The 18,119-nt window shown below is 43.6% G+C and overlaps 1 protein-coding gene across 3 annotated transcripts in view; it reads right to left on the bottom strand.

The window, feature by feature from the left end:
* Positions 1-18,119, bottom strand: part of NT5DC1 (5'-nucleotidase domain containing 1) — a 375,186-nt gene that overhangs the window by 178,106 nt on the left and 178,961 nt on the right. Inside the window, exon 7 of one of the 3 annotated variants that reach the window (XM_068231330.1) lies at positions 485-562. The exons of the other annotated variants lie outside the window; for them this stretch is intronic. Within the exon in view, the coding sequence (XP_068087431.1) occupies positions 485-562 (78 nt within the window). The remainder of the gene's footprint in view (positions 1-484; positions 563-18,119) is intronic. 3 annotated transcript variants of the gene reach the window in all.

Genomic DNA, 18,119 nt, shown 5'->3' with positions numbered 1-18,119 from the left:
TTTTAGGTACTATAGTACTATTTAGGAAGGGCATGTTTTAGGGTCTGTTGACAGTCCAAGTGCTTGCTGCTTATTGTATCCAATCCTATCAATTATAGTGAAGTGTTTGCACTATCTCCATTAGTTTGTATGTTCTTCCCATGTTTGTTTGGGTTTCTTCTGGACACTCTGGTTTCCTTCCAACTTCCCAAAAACATACTTGTAAGTTGATTAGTTCCCCAAATTAGCTAGACTACGATAGGGACAGACTATTGTAGAGATTAGATTGTAAATCCCTTTGAGGAACAGTTTATGACATGTTTGTGACATGACTACATTGATTGTATAGCATTGTGGAAAATGTTAGTGCCATATAAATACACAAAAATAATATTAATGTTGTAGGACCCCATACATACATGGTAACTGAATGGCAATTACTGATGATAATACCTGAAATTTAAGTAATAAAAACTTTAGTGGCAGAAAAGTGCCGGCTGCTTACCTGGTAGCAGTGTTCCGGCGAGTCCTCCAGGACGGCCCTCCTGAGATTGTGTAGTCTCCCCTCCCAAATCAGAAACACCTGACAAGAATTAGAATAATAATTAGTATAAATCCCACCCCTCCACAATCTCCCCTCAGTTTAATGAAGAGAAACAACTAGTCCACCAACCACTACCATACCATTAATAGATATAATAGGGTCGGGAACTTAGGCGGCCGTCCTGGAGGACTCGCCGGAACACTGCTACCAGGTAAGCAGCCGGCACTTCCTCCCTACGTCCTCCAGGACGGCCCTCCTGAGATTTAGCGAGAAATTTTACCTCTAGGGTGGGATAACGGCTTGAAGAACCTTGCGGCCAAAGGCCTGATCCTGGCTTGAAAGAAGCTCCACTCTGTAGTGCTTGACAAAGGTCGAGTGGCTGGACCAGGTCGCGGCCCGACATATCTGCTCCAGAGAAGCTCCTGATCTCTCCGCCCAAGACGTTGATAAGGATCTTGTTGAGTGTGCCGTAATGTGGTCAGGTACCTTTAACTGAGCCTCTGAGTATGCTAGGGATATTAGCTGCTTAATCCATCTAGACACTGTTATTTTGGAAACCTGGCTTCCCCTCTTAGAACCACCAAATGATACAAAAAGGCTAGTGGAAGTTCTCCACTCTCTGGTTCTATCCAGATAAATCAAAACTGCCCTTCTAACATCCAAAGAGCTCAACCTCCTCTCCTTGTCATTCTGTGGATTAGCCACAAAGGATGGCAGTACAATATCCTGAGTCCTATGAAAGGACGTAGATACCTTGGGTAAGTATGACGGATCTAGCTTAAAGATAATCCTGTCAGTATGGACCACCATGTACGGATCTTTAATAGACAATGCCTGAATATCACCGACTCTACGAGCCGAAGTGATGGCCACCAAAAAAACAACCTTAAGTGTAAGGAACTTTAACCAGCTGAGCGGTCTGGACGAGCTCAGCTCGTCCAACACCGCCAGCGGCTGCCGCTCAGGCCCTGCTGGGCCGATTTTAATGAAATAAAAAGCAGCACACGCAGCCGGCACTTTGCCAGCCGCGTGTGCTGCCTGATCGCCGCCGCTCTGCGGCGATTCGCCGCGAGCAGCGGCGAAAGAGGGTCCCCCCAGCCGCCTGAGCCCAGCGTAGCCGGAACAAAAAGTTTCGGCCAGCGCTAAGGGCTGGATCGGAGGCGGCTGACGTCAGGACGTCGGCTGACGTCGATGACGTCACTCCGCTCATCGCTATGGCGACGATATAAGCAAAACAAGGAAGGCCGCTCATTGCGGCCTTCCTTGTTTATTCTGGGCGCCGGAGGCGATCGGAAGATCGCCTCCGGAGCGCCCTCTAGTGGGCTTTCATGCAGCCAACTTTCAGTTGGCTGCATGAAATAGTTTTTTTTTTATTTAAAAAAAACCCTCCCGCAGCCACCCTGGCGATTTAATCAGAACGCCAGGGTGGTTAACGGGACCGAATCCAAGGGTTCAAACCTGTCTGAGGTTAAAAAATCCAATACTAATGACAAATCCCATGGAGGAACCAGTTTCTGAGGGATCGGTTGAGAACGCTCTACTGACTTCAGAAAATTTTTAACATAAACATCGGCTGATAGTCGCCTAGAAAGAAAAACCGAAAGGGCCGACACCTGGGCCCTTAGGGTACTAACAGATAAGCCTAACTGCACCCCGTGCTGTAAAAATTCCAAAACTGAGATAATGTTATCTGACCTGGAAACATCCCTCTGTTTCCAAGCGGAGAAGGTGTACCAAACTTTGTTGTACTTTCTCCTAGTCGCTGGCTTCCTACAGGCCAGTAATGTTTTAACCACATCACTGGAAAAACCGTGATGCCTCAAAATCTGCTCCTCAGGATCCATGCGGTCAGATGTAAGACCTCTGGGCTCGGATGGACCTGGCCCTTCTGTAACAGCAGGTCCGGTCTGCATGGTAGATGCCAAGGGCCCCTGATCACAAGGGACTGAAGGAGAGGATACCAAGCTCTCCTCGGCCACCAAGGCGCGATCAGTAAGACCTCCGCATGTTCTGTCAGGATCCTCCTGAGAACCCTTGGAATCAACTTGAACGGTGGAAAAGCGTAAAGCAGTCCCTCTGGCCACGGAATCGACAGGCCATCTATTCTGTTTATTGAAACAGAAGGATCCAGGGTACAAAAATCTTTGACTTTTGCGTTCTCTGGATTGGCAAACAGGTCGAGAACCGGAGATCCCCAACTTTCTGTGATCTCCTGAAAAACATCGGGATTGAGCTCCCATTCTGACTCCTGTACCACGCCCCTGCTCAGAGAGTCTGCCTGTTTGTTGTGGATCCCCCGAACATGGACCGCTGATATCGACTCCAGGTTGGCTTCTGACCATGACATGATCTGTTCTGTCAGGCCCTGCAGGTCCGGAACACGAGTGCCCCCCTGCTTCCTGACATAACAGACCGACACAAAGTTGTCCGAGAACACAAGGACTTCCGAGCCGGAGATTACCGGATGCAAGGCCTGTAATCCCAGAAGGATCGCCCTGAGTTCTCTGTAATTGGATGATTTGTGAGACATTTGTTCGTCCCATCGCCCCTGAGCCTGGTGACCCAAACAGTGGGCACCCCAACCCCAGGCGCTCGCGTCCGTATACAACTTTAATGGGATCTCCTGGTTCCATCTGCGACCCTGGTCTAGATTGATCAAATGATCCCACCAGAGAAGTGACTGTATAACCTGGTCGGGTAACATCACTCTCCTGTCTAAAGACCGGTGATCTCTGTCCCAATTCGCTAGGACCCAAGTCTGTAGGCCCCGAGAGTGGGCCTGGGCCCATTCTACTGCTGGAATGGCAGACGACATTAGACCCAGGATTGATACTAACCTTCGAAGAGGAACCTGAGAATCCAATCTGATTCCCTGAATCTCTGACCTCAGCTTGTCTATCTTCTGCTTGGGTAGAAAGACACGTCTGACCGTCGTGTCCCAACTTAGCCCCAAAAAAATTAAGCTCTGAACCGGGTGTAACTGAGACTTTTCCATGCTCACTATCCAACCCAGACTGCTCAAGAGCTGGAGTGAAAAATTTAGCTCCCTCTGCAAGGCTTCTCGGGTCCCTGCCATAAAAAGGAAGTCGTCCAAGTAAGGCAGGACCCTTATATTGTGGAGATGTAAAAAGGACATCACCTCTGCCATAATCTTCGTAAAGATTCTTGGGGCCGACGAAATTCCGAACGGGAGAGCCTGATATTGAAAATGGCATATCGACTCCCCCGTCCGGACTGCAAATCTCAGATATTTCTGAAACAGCGGGTGTATCGGGACGTGGAGGTAAGCATCCTCCAGATCCACTGATGCCAGAAAATCCCCTGGAGATATGAGGTTGCGAACTGAGGCAATGCTCTCCATTCTGAACCTCTTCACTACAATGTAGGGATTCAAGGGTTTCAAATTCAATATCATTCGAAACTTCCCTGACTTCTTCTGGATTAAAAATACCCGCGAATAGAACCCCTTCCCCTGTTCCTGAGCTGGAACCGGTCGAATCACGTTCTTCTGCAGAAGAGAGGAAACCGAGTCCATAAGGGCCTCTGCCTTGATCTGGTCCCTGGGGATAGAAGTGACTATCACCCGGGAGGGAGGAGGAGATACAAATTCTATCTTGTAACCCAGCTGGATCAGAGATAGAATAAAGTCGTTCTTTGTTATCTTCTGCCACTCCGGAAAGAAGTGGAGAAGTCTCTCCCCCACCGGGATCTGGCTGTCACTTGGCGGACTTTGCAGTGGACGGGGCTGGCTGGGGTTTATTGAACAGGAATGGCCTGCCTCTGCCTGCATTATAGGTCCATTTCTTATTTTGTCTTTGCCCTCTATTCGGCTGGTCCTGCCTAAGAAAGGGCTTCCTGCTCTGAAAGGACCGCTTCCCGCTCTTATTCTTATCTGGGAATTTCCTGGCTCTATTGGAAGATCTTTCCAAAACCGAGTCCAAATCTCGTCCGAACAAAAGATCCCCCTGAAACGCCATTCCACATAGCTTCTGCTTGGAGGTAACATCTCCCTGCCACGTATTTAACCAAACGGCCCTTCGGGCTGAGTTAATTAAGGCCGCTGTCTTGGCGGCAGCTCTGAGGGATTCAGTTGCTGCGTCCGCCAGGAAGGCAATAGATTTGATGATAACCGGAAGGCTCTCTAGGATTCTAGCATGTGGAGTGCCCTCCTCCAGACGTTCCTGGAGCCCACGAACCCACTTATCCAAGTTCCGGGCTACACAAACCGAGGAAATGGCCGGTTTAAAAGAGAAGGACGTTGAATCCCACGCTCTTTTAAGCAGGGCCTCTGCCTTCCTATCCATCGGGTCCTTCAAGGTCCCCATATCTTCAAAGGATAAATCAGTATCCTTGGAACACTGAGAAAGAGGAGCATCTAATCGAGGACACTTGAACAATGATTCATGTTCCTCCATGTTAAAGGGAAAACGCCGTTTAAAAGATCTAGGGATAAAAAGCCTTCCCTCCGGATCCTTCCACTGAGCGGAAATAATACTCCTGACAGCTCTATGGACAGGAAAAACCCGACCTCCGCGATCCTCTAGTCCCCTATAAATATCATCTTGTGGAGTAGAGGATGGCCTGGGTTGTTCAATTTGTTCCGAATCATAAACTGCTTTCAGCAGCTCAGACGTGTCCTCAGCATTGAACAAATACCTAGGAACTGTAGCTGATGTATTACCTGAAGCGTCAGACTCAGCCAGCTCTCCCTCATCTGATGCCTCAGAAACGTCCGAAAACGGTGAGGGATTCTCAATACCAACGTTCTGGGGAACCTCCGTATCCACCCTCTGGGTACTAGGGAGTACAGGCAAGGATACACTCTGATCGATAGGGACAGAACCAGTCTGTGGAACCTGTAATTGGGAAGTTATTACAACAGGCTGGGCAGTAGATGATGCTGGTAAAGCTGCCGGAACCTGTGGAAGAGGGACCATCTGGACTGGACAAGGAGGTAGAGCTGCTCTAAATGCAGAAAATGTAGTAGCTAATTCCTGTTTCATTGATTTCATTAAATCTAACAATGCTACAGTAGTGCTCTCGGGTCTCGGAGAATGAGACTTTGATTTATTGTAACAATCAGTACATAAAGATTTAGAAGTTCCCTCAGGTAGCCTGCCCCCACATTTAGTACACTTATTAGATTTTCCTGAGCTCTTGACTGGCTTCTGTAAGAAAACATAAACAAATCCAGGGAATGTTTTAGCTAGTAACAGACCGCACACTGTAGCATAATAAAACAGGAATGCAAGGAACCTTACCGGCTGCTGACCTGACTCCTCAGTGCCAGCCGGAGGCATCTGCTTCGTCTCTGGAGAGGGCTCTGTTGGCTGCTGCATGGCCCCTGCAGAGTGTTGCTGCACTCAGTGCAAACTTGCTGGCGTGCTGGGTGATCTGGCGTTCCTGCTTGCGGCTGTGCTGTGCGGAGATAGAGCTGTAACGCGTGGCCAGACTGCGTGCAAATGACCCCCGCTGGCACGCCGGAACCGCCCCTTTAATGTACGCGCACGCCGCCGCCTCTGCGCCATGCGGCGTGCCTCCGCGTCACTTCCGCCTCCAACTTCCGGAACTTCAATGCGGAAGAGGAGACGGCGTCACCCAGCCGCCATGCCGTCTAGGAGAGCAGTGGGATGGGAGAAATCCTACAACCTCCCCCACCCCCAAGTGGAGAAAAGGTCTGGCTGCCTAAAAAACCACCAGACGGGTCGCGCCCAGCGCTGACTCGTACCGCTCTCCAACGACATCCTTTCAATCCTCTTGCCTGGCCATCCTTAGACAAAGTAGGTGCCATCAGGCTCCCCTACCACCAGGACTCCGTAGGTGCTTCCGTGGTGAGTGTAGGAAACATACAAAAAACTGAGGGGAGATTGTGGAGGGGTGGGATTTATACTAATTATTATTCTAATTCTTGTCAGGTGTTTCCGATTTGGGAGGGGAGACTACACAATCTCAGGAGGGCCGTCCTGGAGGACGTAGGGAGGAACATATCTTAACATGTGGATGATATGCATACACAATTTATTATTATTTATTGTTAGTTTTTATGCAGTACTGATATTGCATCAAGACTTTCTTCAATGTCCAATGGAGCCATTCAAATCACTTCAGGAAAAATTGTAATTTTTTTCTTTCTTTTATTTAAATTATAGCCTTTGCTGAACAAAAAATGATTAGCCTTGCTGCACTAATACACATATGTTCAGCAACAAAACACTGCTTTCTCAAATCTAGTCATCCTGAAACACTCCTGCTTCAGTCACATGAGCAGGAAGTGGATAGAGTTATTGCTTAGTCAGCTGAAGCTCCACCTTCCTAGTGAGTGACAGCCTACCGTAGCTTTAAAGTGACTGGGGGTGCAAAACAATGAGGAGGCAGCCAGAGAATGCTGAGGGAAAAAAGAAGAACTAGAAATTGTTCCAGGAGTTATTTTTCTTTGTTATTTAGCAAATGTAGCAATTTGTTTTTCATAATTTGTGTACATAATTCTTATAAAACTATGTTACATTAAATACATAAAAAATAAATCTGAATTTAGGCTTTACAAATTCAGCTCCAGAGTAAAATATCTTTGAACTGTCCCTAATCTGCTCTTCAGATTCATTTAACAACACAAGCAGTGTGAGAGGGGATGAGAGCACAGTGACAGAGAGACAGTGAGTATGCCAAGGGATGGGGACAGGGACAAGCTGCAAAGAGAACTTATAAACATTCCCTTCCTTCTGAGAAGAACAGAATTGCTATAAACTGGCTAATAAGGTCAAATTGTGCATGCACAGTCAAATCAATTACAAGTCATTGGTGACCAGTTAAAGTCAGTGTCAGTTTTTCTACATCACTTAGGTTGCCACTGCATGGGTTACAATTAGGGATGAAATGCAAATACGTTCGTGTTGATATAGCAAATTTTGTAAGCAAATGTAAGCAGCTTGAAAATGAACCAATGAAATCTTGCTGAGGTAAAATGTGATAAGTCAATTTTCAAGCAGCATACATTTGCAGCGCTGTGTAATATGTTGGCGCTTTATAAATACAATAAATAATAATAATAATAATTTGCATAATTCTGCATCAACTCAAAATATTTTGCATCTCATTGACTATACCTAGTTACAATATTTCATCTTAATACAAAACAACACAGAAAAGCATACACACCATGATGAAATGAAAACACCTAAAATGATCTGTATGGACCACAATGCAACTCTGTTATATTACAACAAGCCAATCAAAGCCAAGCCATTGAATTTTTATAGCCCTATGTTCTCTGACTTCTGTTAGCAGAGGCTTGTAAGCAAGTTCTGTTTCATACACTTCCAAATGAAGATTCACACCAACTAATACACTGTAAAAGTTTATTCTGGATATATTTGTAGACATGATATTATACACTTTAACCACAAGCATTCCTGGCAGAGTCATTCTCACACGATTTCTAAAGAACAACTTAGAAATGCTGCTGGCATTCGTTTGATCCTACCAGCCAGACATTTAATGTACTCTATGCTTCTCTATAAAAAAAAGTGATTCTTCTGCTGATCTGCAACAGACTTTGCCTTTTTTAAGTCAAACCAGAAATAAAATTTATGAACATGCAAAACATTTTCTTATTCCATTGTAGGAGCAGATCAGCTGTAGGTCATGATAAACTTTGTGTTATTGTCGTGTATTATAAAATATACAGTATTCAGATAGACTACTTCCAAGCTAAGTTAAGGCTATCCTGAGCCGATCGATGTTCCTGGAGGAAGTGAACTCAGCAGTCATGTGACAGCTGAGCTTCCTCCTATCTGTCAGGAGCTGTTTTCATTGGCTCTTTACCTCCTGATCACTGTGGACCAATCACAGTGATTGGGAAGGGAAGAAACAATAAAAAGCTTCTGGTCCTGAAAGGTACCAGAGGCGTCCGTCCTAAAATAGTTAATAGTTAATGACCCTAGAGAAGTTTGAATGATCCTTGCTAATAAACAACAATCAAGTAAGGACAGAATGAAGCAGTAATTTACAACTCAGTTTAGACAGGTGCAGATCCCCACCTAAGCAATTATTGGGATATCTCAACATTCATTATTATTATTATTTTTTATTTACAGTATATAGCGCCAACATCTTCTGTAGCGCTGTAAATAGTACAAAACAAATAATGGGGAACAAATACACATAAGAAATTCAAGATTGTATAGTAGCATTCAATATTGTAAATACAAATACAAACTTAGAAAATGTGTAGTTTGAGATGTCTCAAAAATTGGTACATGTGCATGTGGTAGTTTACAGCAGTATGAGAAAGACTAGGAGGAAGTCCTTGCCCTTGCGAGCTTACAAAAGGATAGTGGGGAGGAATCAATAGAGAAGAAAACACAGAGGTTAATGGGTGAGGCAGTGAACCTTTAGTGATACCTATAGCAAATTATAGGCTTGTCTGAACAGGTGTGTTTTCAGAGTATGTTTGAAGGTTTCCAGGCTTGGAGCATGACGAACTGGCTGAGGGAGAGAGTTTCAAAGGAGGGGGACAGCCTGTGAGAAGTCCTGGATGTGAGAGTGAGATGAGGCGACCAGCCTAGAGGTCAAAGGGGGCATTCATGGGCATGTATTAGGAAATTATTGGGTTAGGTAGGTTAGGGTTAGGTAGGCTAGAGAAAGATAAAGTTAAAGGGAACCTAAACTGAGAAGGATATGGATTTTTCCTTTTAAAATAATACCAGTTGCCTGACTCTCCTGCTGATTCTGTGTCTCTAATACTTTTTATCAAGAGGTGGCGCTCACAGTGTTTGTCCGGGCTCAGTAGGTGTATACAATCAATAAAAACAGTTGTACAGTACAAATAAAAGTCCATCAATGAGGTTATTTATAAAACAATGTTTCATCAACTCGGATTTTCAAATCTTCAGATATATGGAGGCCACCACCAGCACCCTTTGTGTGCCACTCACCGCAAGATGTAGACCAACCAATGGTCTATATACACATCGGGACCGTTCCCGGGTCGTCCCCCACCTCTCAGGCACCAGATAATGACACGATATTCCCTTTAATCCGACTTTGTTCTTGATTACACCTCAATAAAAAGCCTCATATAGTTCAGTATTGCTTTAAAAGATTTATTGTTAAAAAACAGATTGCACTCACATGCTCCTTTGTAAAAGTTCGCTCAGAGTAATTTGTTTAAACGGGCTCTCCCCCGTATTGATGGCCAGGGCTGGCAGGCTCCAGGTAAGTGTATGGTCCCTCTCACCTCCGCCGCGCGCTCGGTGGGTGGTAGAACCTTCCGTGTTTGCCGCCTCGCCTCGCCGCCACTGGTAGACGCTACAAGTTCTTCCGCATCAGACTCCGCCCAATCGATTTCGTCACAAATGACTCATCAGGGGCACGGAGTCTGATGCGTGTGGCTTCCCTTAAATGTCTCCTCCTCGGTGTCGCGTCATACTATATCCGCCTCCCCTCCGCAGCCCGCAAGTTCCGCCATCAGTAGGGCAAAAAGCCTTACACATATATCAGCCATATCTCAAAATTTCAATGCGGAAGAACTTGTAGCGTCTACCAGTGGCGGCGAGGCGAGGCGGCAAACACGGAAGGTTCTACCACCCACCGAGCGCGCGGCGGAGGTGAGAGGGACCCTACGCTTACCTGGAGCCTGCCAGCCCTGGCCATCAATACGGGGGAGAGCCCGTTTAAACAAATTACTCTGAGCGAACTTTTACAAAGGAGCATGTGAGTGCAATCTGTTTTTTAACAATAAATCTTTTAAAGCAATACTGTACTATATGAGGCTTTTTATTGAGGTGTAATCAAGAACAAAGTCGGATTAAAGGGAATATCGTGTCATTATCTGGTGCCTGAGAGGTGGGGGACGACCCGGGAACGGTCCCGATGTGTATATAGACCATTGGTTGGTCTACATCTTGCGGTGAGTGGCACACAAAGGGTGCTGGTGGTGGCCTCCATATATCTGAAGATTTGAAAATCCGAGTTGATGAAACATTGTTTTATAAATAACCTCATTGATGGACTTTTATTTGTACTGTACAACTGTTTTTATTGATTGTATACACCTACTGAGCCCGGACAAACACTGTGAGCGCCACCTCTTGATAAGTTTTTATTATTGATATAGAGGAGGCGAACTGGTGAGATTGTCTGAGATACAACTATAGGGAAAACTGCTGCTGTGAGCGCTAACCTCTTGCTGAATGCTCTAATACTTTTAGCCACAGCCACTGAACAAGCATGCAGATCAGGTGCTCTGACTGAAGTCAGACTGGATTAGCTGCATGCTTGTTTCAGGTATGTGATTCAGCTACTAGTGCAGCAAAGAGATCCGCAGGACCGACAATCAACTGGTATTGTTTAAAAGTAAACATCCATATCCCTCTCAGTTTAGGTTCCCTTTAAGTGATAGTAGTGGTTAGCACTAGGTCAGATTATGATTGAAAGAAACAGGAATTTATCTGATAGATTAGTATTATCATGTTGGTAAGGGGTTGTGGTTAGACACAAGGTTGAATAGAGTGCTACTGGGGAGGTGAGGGGCGGAGGCATCTGGTCTGAATACAGAGGTTTTGTGATTCAGGAAAATGCATTGTTTTTGAGCTTCAATAAAATTCCTTTTAATTATACAATTGATATACTTTTGGGAGGTAAGTCAATCCTTTTTTTTATTATTTTATGCATAGTAAGGCTCCTCCTATGATTTCAATTTTTTTATGCATATTACGGATCCTCCTATGATTTTGATTTCCTTCTGCTGTTTTTTTTTTTTTTTTAATAGCACAATGTTTCTTTTCGCTGCATTTGGCTGCTCTGCAATCTCTCTAGAAACCAGAACCCTATATTAGAATGCCCCCCCCCCCCCCATGACTTCAGTGGGATTTTGGATTCAGGTCTTCTCCCCTGGTGCAGCCGACTTCGCCAGGTCTGGTTCCTGGTCGGCATCTGCTGCGCTCCACCGTGCGGGTCACGTGGTCCAGCCGACGTCATCAGGACGGTACTCCAGGAGCCTCCGGAGCTGCGGCGAGGGCACAGGATGGCTGCCACGGGCTGGAGGAAGCCCCAGCTAAGTGGATTTTTTTTTACATTTCATTGGACACTCACTTTAACGTATCAGCTTTACTTATTTTGTAGCAAAAAAAAATATTTACAGGATTTTTATAACTCTGGTACAGATTCCCTTTATAAACAGCAACTATATGAAAGAAATATCACCACCTTTTGTTGATAGTTAATGTCTGTACACCAATTCAAATTATTATAACAATTAGACAATCATACAAATATGTTGCAAGGCAAGAAAAGGACTCTGCCCACTAGGCTTACAATCTAAGCACAGGAAGAACTTGTAGACTGAACAAAATAATAAAGTCTGAAACAGGTCTTGTAAATGAGAAACAGAGAAATATGCGAATGCACAAGAGTGATTTCCAACAGATGTTGAAGGTTTTATTGGTGAAGACTTAGACATTCATGTCTCAGCTAGTTTAGAATTTGTTACCACTTTTTGTCCATCAACTAAACTGAATCATGGAGTGCCACAGCAAAGCAGTCTCTAGAAATCTCATATATTAAAACAGCAGTAGGAGGGCTGGAAAGGCAAACTGTCTGACATGTCTAGTAAAATATTATCCTTGCAAGAGTTCCGTTTAACACAGCAAATGCTCAGTTGACTTCTGTATAACAATGTATGTTTTTAATTTAGAGATATAGGGCCTATTGTTTGTAACTGTAGTAATAGTGTTATGACCAGAGAGCGCGTGGTGATATTACCTATACTTCCACCAGCAAGTACCGCAAGTTACGCTATTAGCGCAACCACTGATACTCGAGTAGTGCGACCGTTGCTATAGCAATGCTCATTAGTAATGCGTGCTACCATAGCAACAACCACGTTATTCGAGTACCCAGGATCGCGTTAATAGTCTAACTCATGGTACTTGCTGGTGTAAGTCAAGGTAATATTGCAGTGTACTGTCTGTGCAGGGCCGGTTTAAGCAACAATAGGGCCCCAGGGCAAAATAAACCTGGGGGGCCCCCCCAACAGATACCCCGGAACAAAAATCGGCATTAGGGGACCTTTTTTGCAGCTGGTATAGTCAGGGTGTGAAGTCCCAATCGGTCGGAGCTCTACATTCTGGCTATCCCAGCCTGCATGGGGGACAAGGGGTTAAAAAGTTTCAGGAGGGGGGACCCCACATAATTTAAAAAAAAAAAATTCCCACACTAAACATAAAAACAAAATTGGGAAAATAGAAAAAAATGCCAGGGATCTTCATACAGCCATATTGCTGCTTTATAGCGATCCCTGGCCAAAGCGCTGCGGCTGCGTATAGACCCCCTGGAAACCCCGTCAGGAAATTTATTGCGCTTTCATTTGATGCATGTAAAATTACACTACCGTTAGGTTTGCTACTAAAAGTGACATTTACCGCATTTAAAAGTATACTTTTTTCCTTCGAAAATTTAAAATCGATTTTCTCAAAAACTATAAGGTCTTTTTGAAAACTTGTTTTTTCCTCTTATTCCTAATGATCGCCTTAACATATCCTGCAAATGTAGGGTTTCTAGCATTTAAGGTGGATTTGCTATCAACCATTAAAGTCGGCAGGTTTTTAAATGTGTACTTTTTTTTCCTTTGAAACTTTAAAATCGATTTTCTCAAAAACTATAAGGCCGATTTGAAACATTTTTTTTCCTCTTGTAGCCACTGGGGGCCCCTACAAGCTCTGGGGCCCTGGGGCAGCTGCCTCCTCTGTCTCTATGGTAGCGCCGGCCCTGTGTCTGTGCATGCCAATATTACCACAGTTATGTGCATGAGGCACATTCCTAGGCCTGGACACCTTGCTATGATAATTAGATAACACCTTAATGTAAATACAGAAAACCAAATATGACAGCACTCTGTTCACCCCAGAAATTAATTTTAGTCTCGTGGGGAGAAGCCTTTCTTGGTGGTCAAAATCATGTGTGGCCAGTAGCGGGCAGTGTCATATTTGGAATATCCATAGGACAAAGAAGACAAGTCTGGCACTATAGTTTTAATAATAGCAGCAGCAAGTAGTCCAGGATGCAAATGTACAAAATAGAAATAGCAATGATGCAAAACAACATGAATTGCTTCAAAGTGCATTGAGAGTAACAAGGTAATACATAATTAATAGGCCATGCTGTGAGTGGGTGATGAGAAGGCGGATATACCGATCAGCGTCAAGGGGCCAGTTTTATTGGGGGGGGGGGGGGGGGAAGGATTAAAGGAAATAAGGATTTTGTTTTTTTTAAATTGATGCTTTTAAATAAATTAAAAAAAACTAACGATCACAGGAGCGATCAGAGACCACCACAAGACCGGCCTGTGTCTGAATAAGAAAGGGAGGTAAGATTAATTTGTGTGCTAAGTTGTATGGCTGTGCAGCAAACAGTTAAAGCTGCACAGCACTGAATTGTGAAAAATGGCCTGGTCACTAGGGGGGTGTAAGCCTGTGATTACACATATACTCGCTACTTTTAGCTAGGTTACTACACTGATGTTTTCAGAATCTGTCTATTTGATGTGGCTTCACTAACTTCTTGTATCCCTAACAATCATAATGCTATATCCTTATTCTTATACTTTTGCTATTTGAGACTTAGGGCCCAGTCACACCAAAAAGCTTTTGCGGGTCGTTTTCATTTTTTTTTTAAATGCTTTCATTGATTTACACTAACATCGCTGTAAAATCATGGCAAAATTGCAACGATCACAATTTTCAGAAAAATCACGATCATGATATTTAACCACTTCACCACTGAGAGGTTTTACCCCTTGAGCACCAGAGCAATTTTCACCTTTCAGCGCTCCTTCCATTCATTCGTCTATAACTTTATCATTACTTATCACAATTAAATGAACTATATCTTGTTTTTTCCGCCACCAATTAGGCTTTCTTTAGATGGGACATTATGCCAAGAATTATTTTATTCTAAATGTGTTTTAATGGGAAAATAGGAAAAATGTGGGAAAAAATTCATTATTTTTCAGTTTTCGACCATTATAGTTTTTAAATAATGCATGCTACTGTAATTAAAACCCATGAAATGTATTTGCCCATTTGTCCCGGTTATAAAACCGTTTAAATTATGTCCCTATCACAATGTTTGGCACCAGTATTTTATTTGGAAATAAAGGTGCATTTTTTTCACTTTTGTGTCCATCCCTAATTACAAGCCCACAGTTTATAAAGTAACAGTGTTGTACCCTCCTAAGATAAATATTTAAAAAGTTCAGTCCCTAAGATAACTATTTATGTATTTTTTTAATTGTAATTTTTTAAATTTTTTTTAATTACAAAAAAAAAAAAAATGGGGAGTGTGGGAGGTAATGAGTTAATTTTTTGTGTATAAGTAATGTGTTTGTATGTGAAAAATGCTTTAGGGGGTAGTTTTACTATTTGGCCACAAGATGGCAACAGTAACATTTTGTTTAATGCGACCTCCAAGCGTCCCTCCGGACGCTTGGAGGAAGTACTAGGAGGCTGGGAAAGTTTTTTTTTCACAATGATCGCGCTGCTTAGCGGAGAAGCAGAGGATCATTGCGGGGCTTAGATCAACGAACGGGAATGGATTTTCCCGTTCATTGATCACCGGGCGAGCGGCCGGCGGCGTGTTTACGAGCGGGAGTGCGCGCTAGAGCGAGCGGGAGCGCGGGCAGCGGCTGGAGTGCGGAAAGTACGGATTTCTCCATCCCTGGGGGTTAAAGGATGGAAAAAGGGACGGAGAAATTCGTACGGGCGGGGGTAAAGTGGTTAATGTAAGTCAATGGAAGCATTTAAAAAAAAAAACAAAAAAGACCCACAAAACACTTTTTGTGTGACAAGGCCCTTACTATGAACAAAACATATTATATAGGTAGGAAAAAAAAAACAAAAAAAACAACGTTTTGTAAGAAATAATACCTTTTAATGGCTAACTAATAGAGTTAAATGATGCAAGCTTTCTGGGATCTAGTCCCCTTCTTCAGGCATATTTCCAGATGTAAGCTGAAGTAAAACACTGATGCAGATAAATGGTAAACACGAAGATGACAGTTGTGTTGGTTACTGTTTATCCGTTAGGTGTCAGGTGATCAGCAGGCTGGAGCCAGTGAGTTAGTGCAACCATACATGAAATCCAGCAGGTTTCTGAAGATCATGAAGCCAAATCAATCATGTTACATAAGGTGTCATGAATCCTGTTCCACAATTTAAACCTTCTGTTAATGTCTTGAACATTTTCATAAATTTGTACTCAGAAACTTTTCTTGATTGATCATTTTTGAAGTTACCCTTAAGAACAAGTACTTTTAGATCTTGCATGCTGTGTCCTGGTTCACAGAAGTGTTGGCCCACTGGTGTGTCCATTTTACCCTCATTAATTTTAAAGCGGTGATGGTTCATTCTTGTGCGCAGTTTTTGTCCTGTTTCTCCTATATAGATTCCTCTTGAGGGGCATTTCATGCAGCGTATCATGTATACAACATTGGATGACTCGCAGGAAAATTGGTCTTGTATTTGATGATATTTCTGTGATACCATTAAAAGGTATTATTTCTTACAAAACGTTGTTTTTTTTTTTTTTCTACCTATATAATTTGTTTGGCTAACACGGTACAGAAACTTTTTTGCTAATATGAACAAAACATAAATTGTCATCTTTTTATCATTGGAGTCAAGTCCACTATCTGACATAGCAACTAAAGCTGTTCATACATATCATTTTTTAAAAAATCACATGGAACTCTACTGCCTGCAATATATAATCAACTTTCAATCCATTTTGGACAGTTTGTCGGCTAAAAGTGTAATTGGACAGATTAGAAAATCTCTGTGTGAGTGGACAGGCAGTGTTACTGTCTGAGTTTTGAGTTTGCATTTGTTGGGATCTATATCTGAAACATGAGTTTTCAGTATAGAAGCTCTGAGCTGGTTACCTACCTAACGACCGCATCACACCGATGAGCATGACTTCGGCGGCAGGCCCAGGACCGCCTAACGCTGATTGTCGTCAAGTCCTGGAGCTGCAGTTTAGCAGGGAATGTGTGCGTGCATGTGATCGTGGCTAGCAGACTGTTTAGAGCCGAAAGGGGAATGGATTCCCCTTTGTTTACATTTGTACAGCGCTGCTATCTCCTGCAGCGCTGTACGAAGGACCATCGGCTGACCCTCAGAGCGGCTCATCATGCGTGGCCTCTCATAGGCTGATGCCTATGAGAGGCATTGAACAGTGCCGATGGCCATCCTATGGTGATTTAGGATGGCGGGGGGGGGGGGGGGGGGGGGGGGAGGAGGGAGGGAAAAGCCTCCCTTTTGTCAGTAAAAAAGAAGATTGCAGCAGCGATCAGATACCTCCTACAGAGTGTCCTATTAAGGAGGTTACATTCATTTGTGTGCTGAGTTGTAGGGCTGTGCAGTACGCTGACAAAGCTGCACAGCCCTATGTTATGAAAAATGGCCTGGTCACTAGGGGGTGTAAGCCTGAGGTCCTGAAGTGGTTAAAGGACAACTATCTTGAAAAATGTTAACATTTAAATTACATACATATAAAAATAATGTAGAATTTTGCCATTTAAAATGCACTAAAATTATTTTTTTCTATGTTGCTGTCACTTGCAGTATGTAGTGAAAATCTGACAGATCTAACTGGATTTTTCCAACTTCCCATGGGGGATGCTAATGTATTTCTTTATTAAGAATGCACCGAGTGAAAATTGCTCAGTCTAACAGTCAGAATAATGCACAACAAGTAGGGAAGCCAGTTTTGGGTTATTTGCATAGATATTTTTCCGGTTGTGGTTTTATAAAGAATAATAAAATAACTGAGAAGTACCCATGAGGAGATGGACTAATCCAAAATCGGTCAGATCTGTCAGCCTTTTACGACATACTGTACATGACAGCAACATAGAAATTTTAATTTTTTTTCAAGATAGTGGTCCTTTAACTGGAGTATCTTTATTTTTAGGTACCGCTAATAAAAAATATGTGAACACTAATGCAAGCACTTAATATGTTTACGTTATTATTATTAGTGTCTACAAATTTAACTAGGGGTAGAGAAATATTCCAATTTGGTAGTTCAGACTTTCTATCTGGATAATGCCATTATTTGGATGCCGATCCACCGGTACATGAACTTGAACACTAGTGCTAATCACAGGCACACAAATAGTGATGGGCTCAGGGATAGAAAACTAGCTGAATCTGTGATTCTAATGAGGCTTAATTGCCTCAGGTGTGTGCAGGGGGGACAGTGGGTTAATTACCCAGATGACCAGCGCTTCTATGCGTATCACACGCGTCCAATGGGACGCATTCCACAACTCAATACCATGCACTTCCTCCTTCCGACCGAAGGAGGAAGTGCGCGGTATTGAGTCATGGAGCGTGTCCCATTAGAATCATGGATTTGGCTAGTTTTCTACCCGTGAGCCCATCACTACACGCAAGCAGATTACCTACTTGCTGTTGTGCCTTGTAGATTATTAGGCCCAGGTGAAGGAAAGAGGTTGGAGCTGGTGGGAAAGGGAGGCCAAGTGGGAACATCAGCATATTACATAAATTACTGTCATACCCAATAAGCCAGCAAAATAATA

Source organism: Hyperolius riggenbachi, chromosome 4 (assembly GCF_040937935.1).
Source record: "Hyperolius riggenbachi isolate aHypRig1 chromosome 4, aHypRig1.pri, whole genome shotgun sequence".
NCBI classification, from domain to species: domain Eukaryota; kingdom Metazoa; phylum Chordata; class Amphibia; order Anura; family Hyperoliidae; genus Hyperolius; species Hyperolius riggenbachi.
This window is presented reverse-complemented; position numbering and strand designations above follow the sequence as displayed.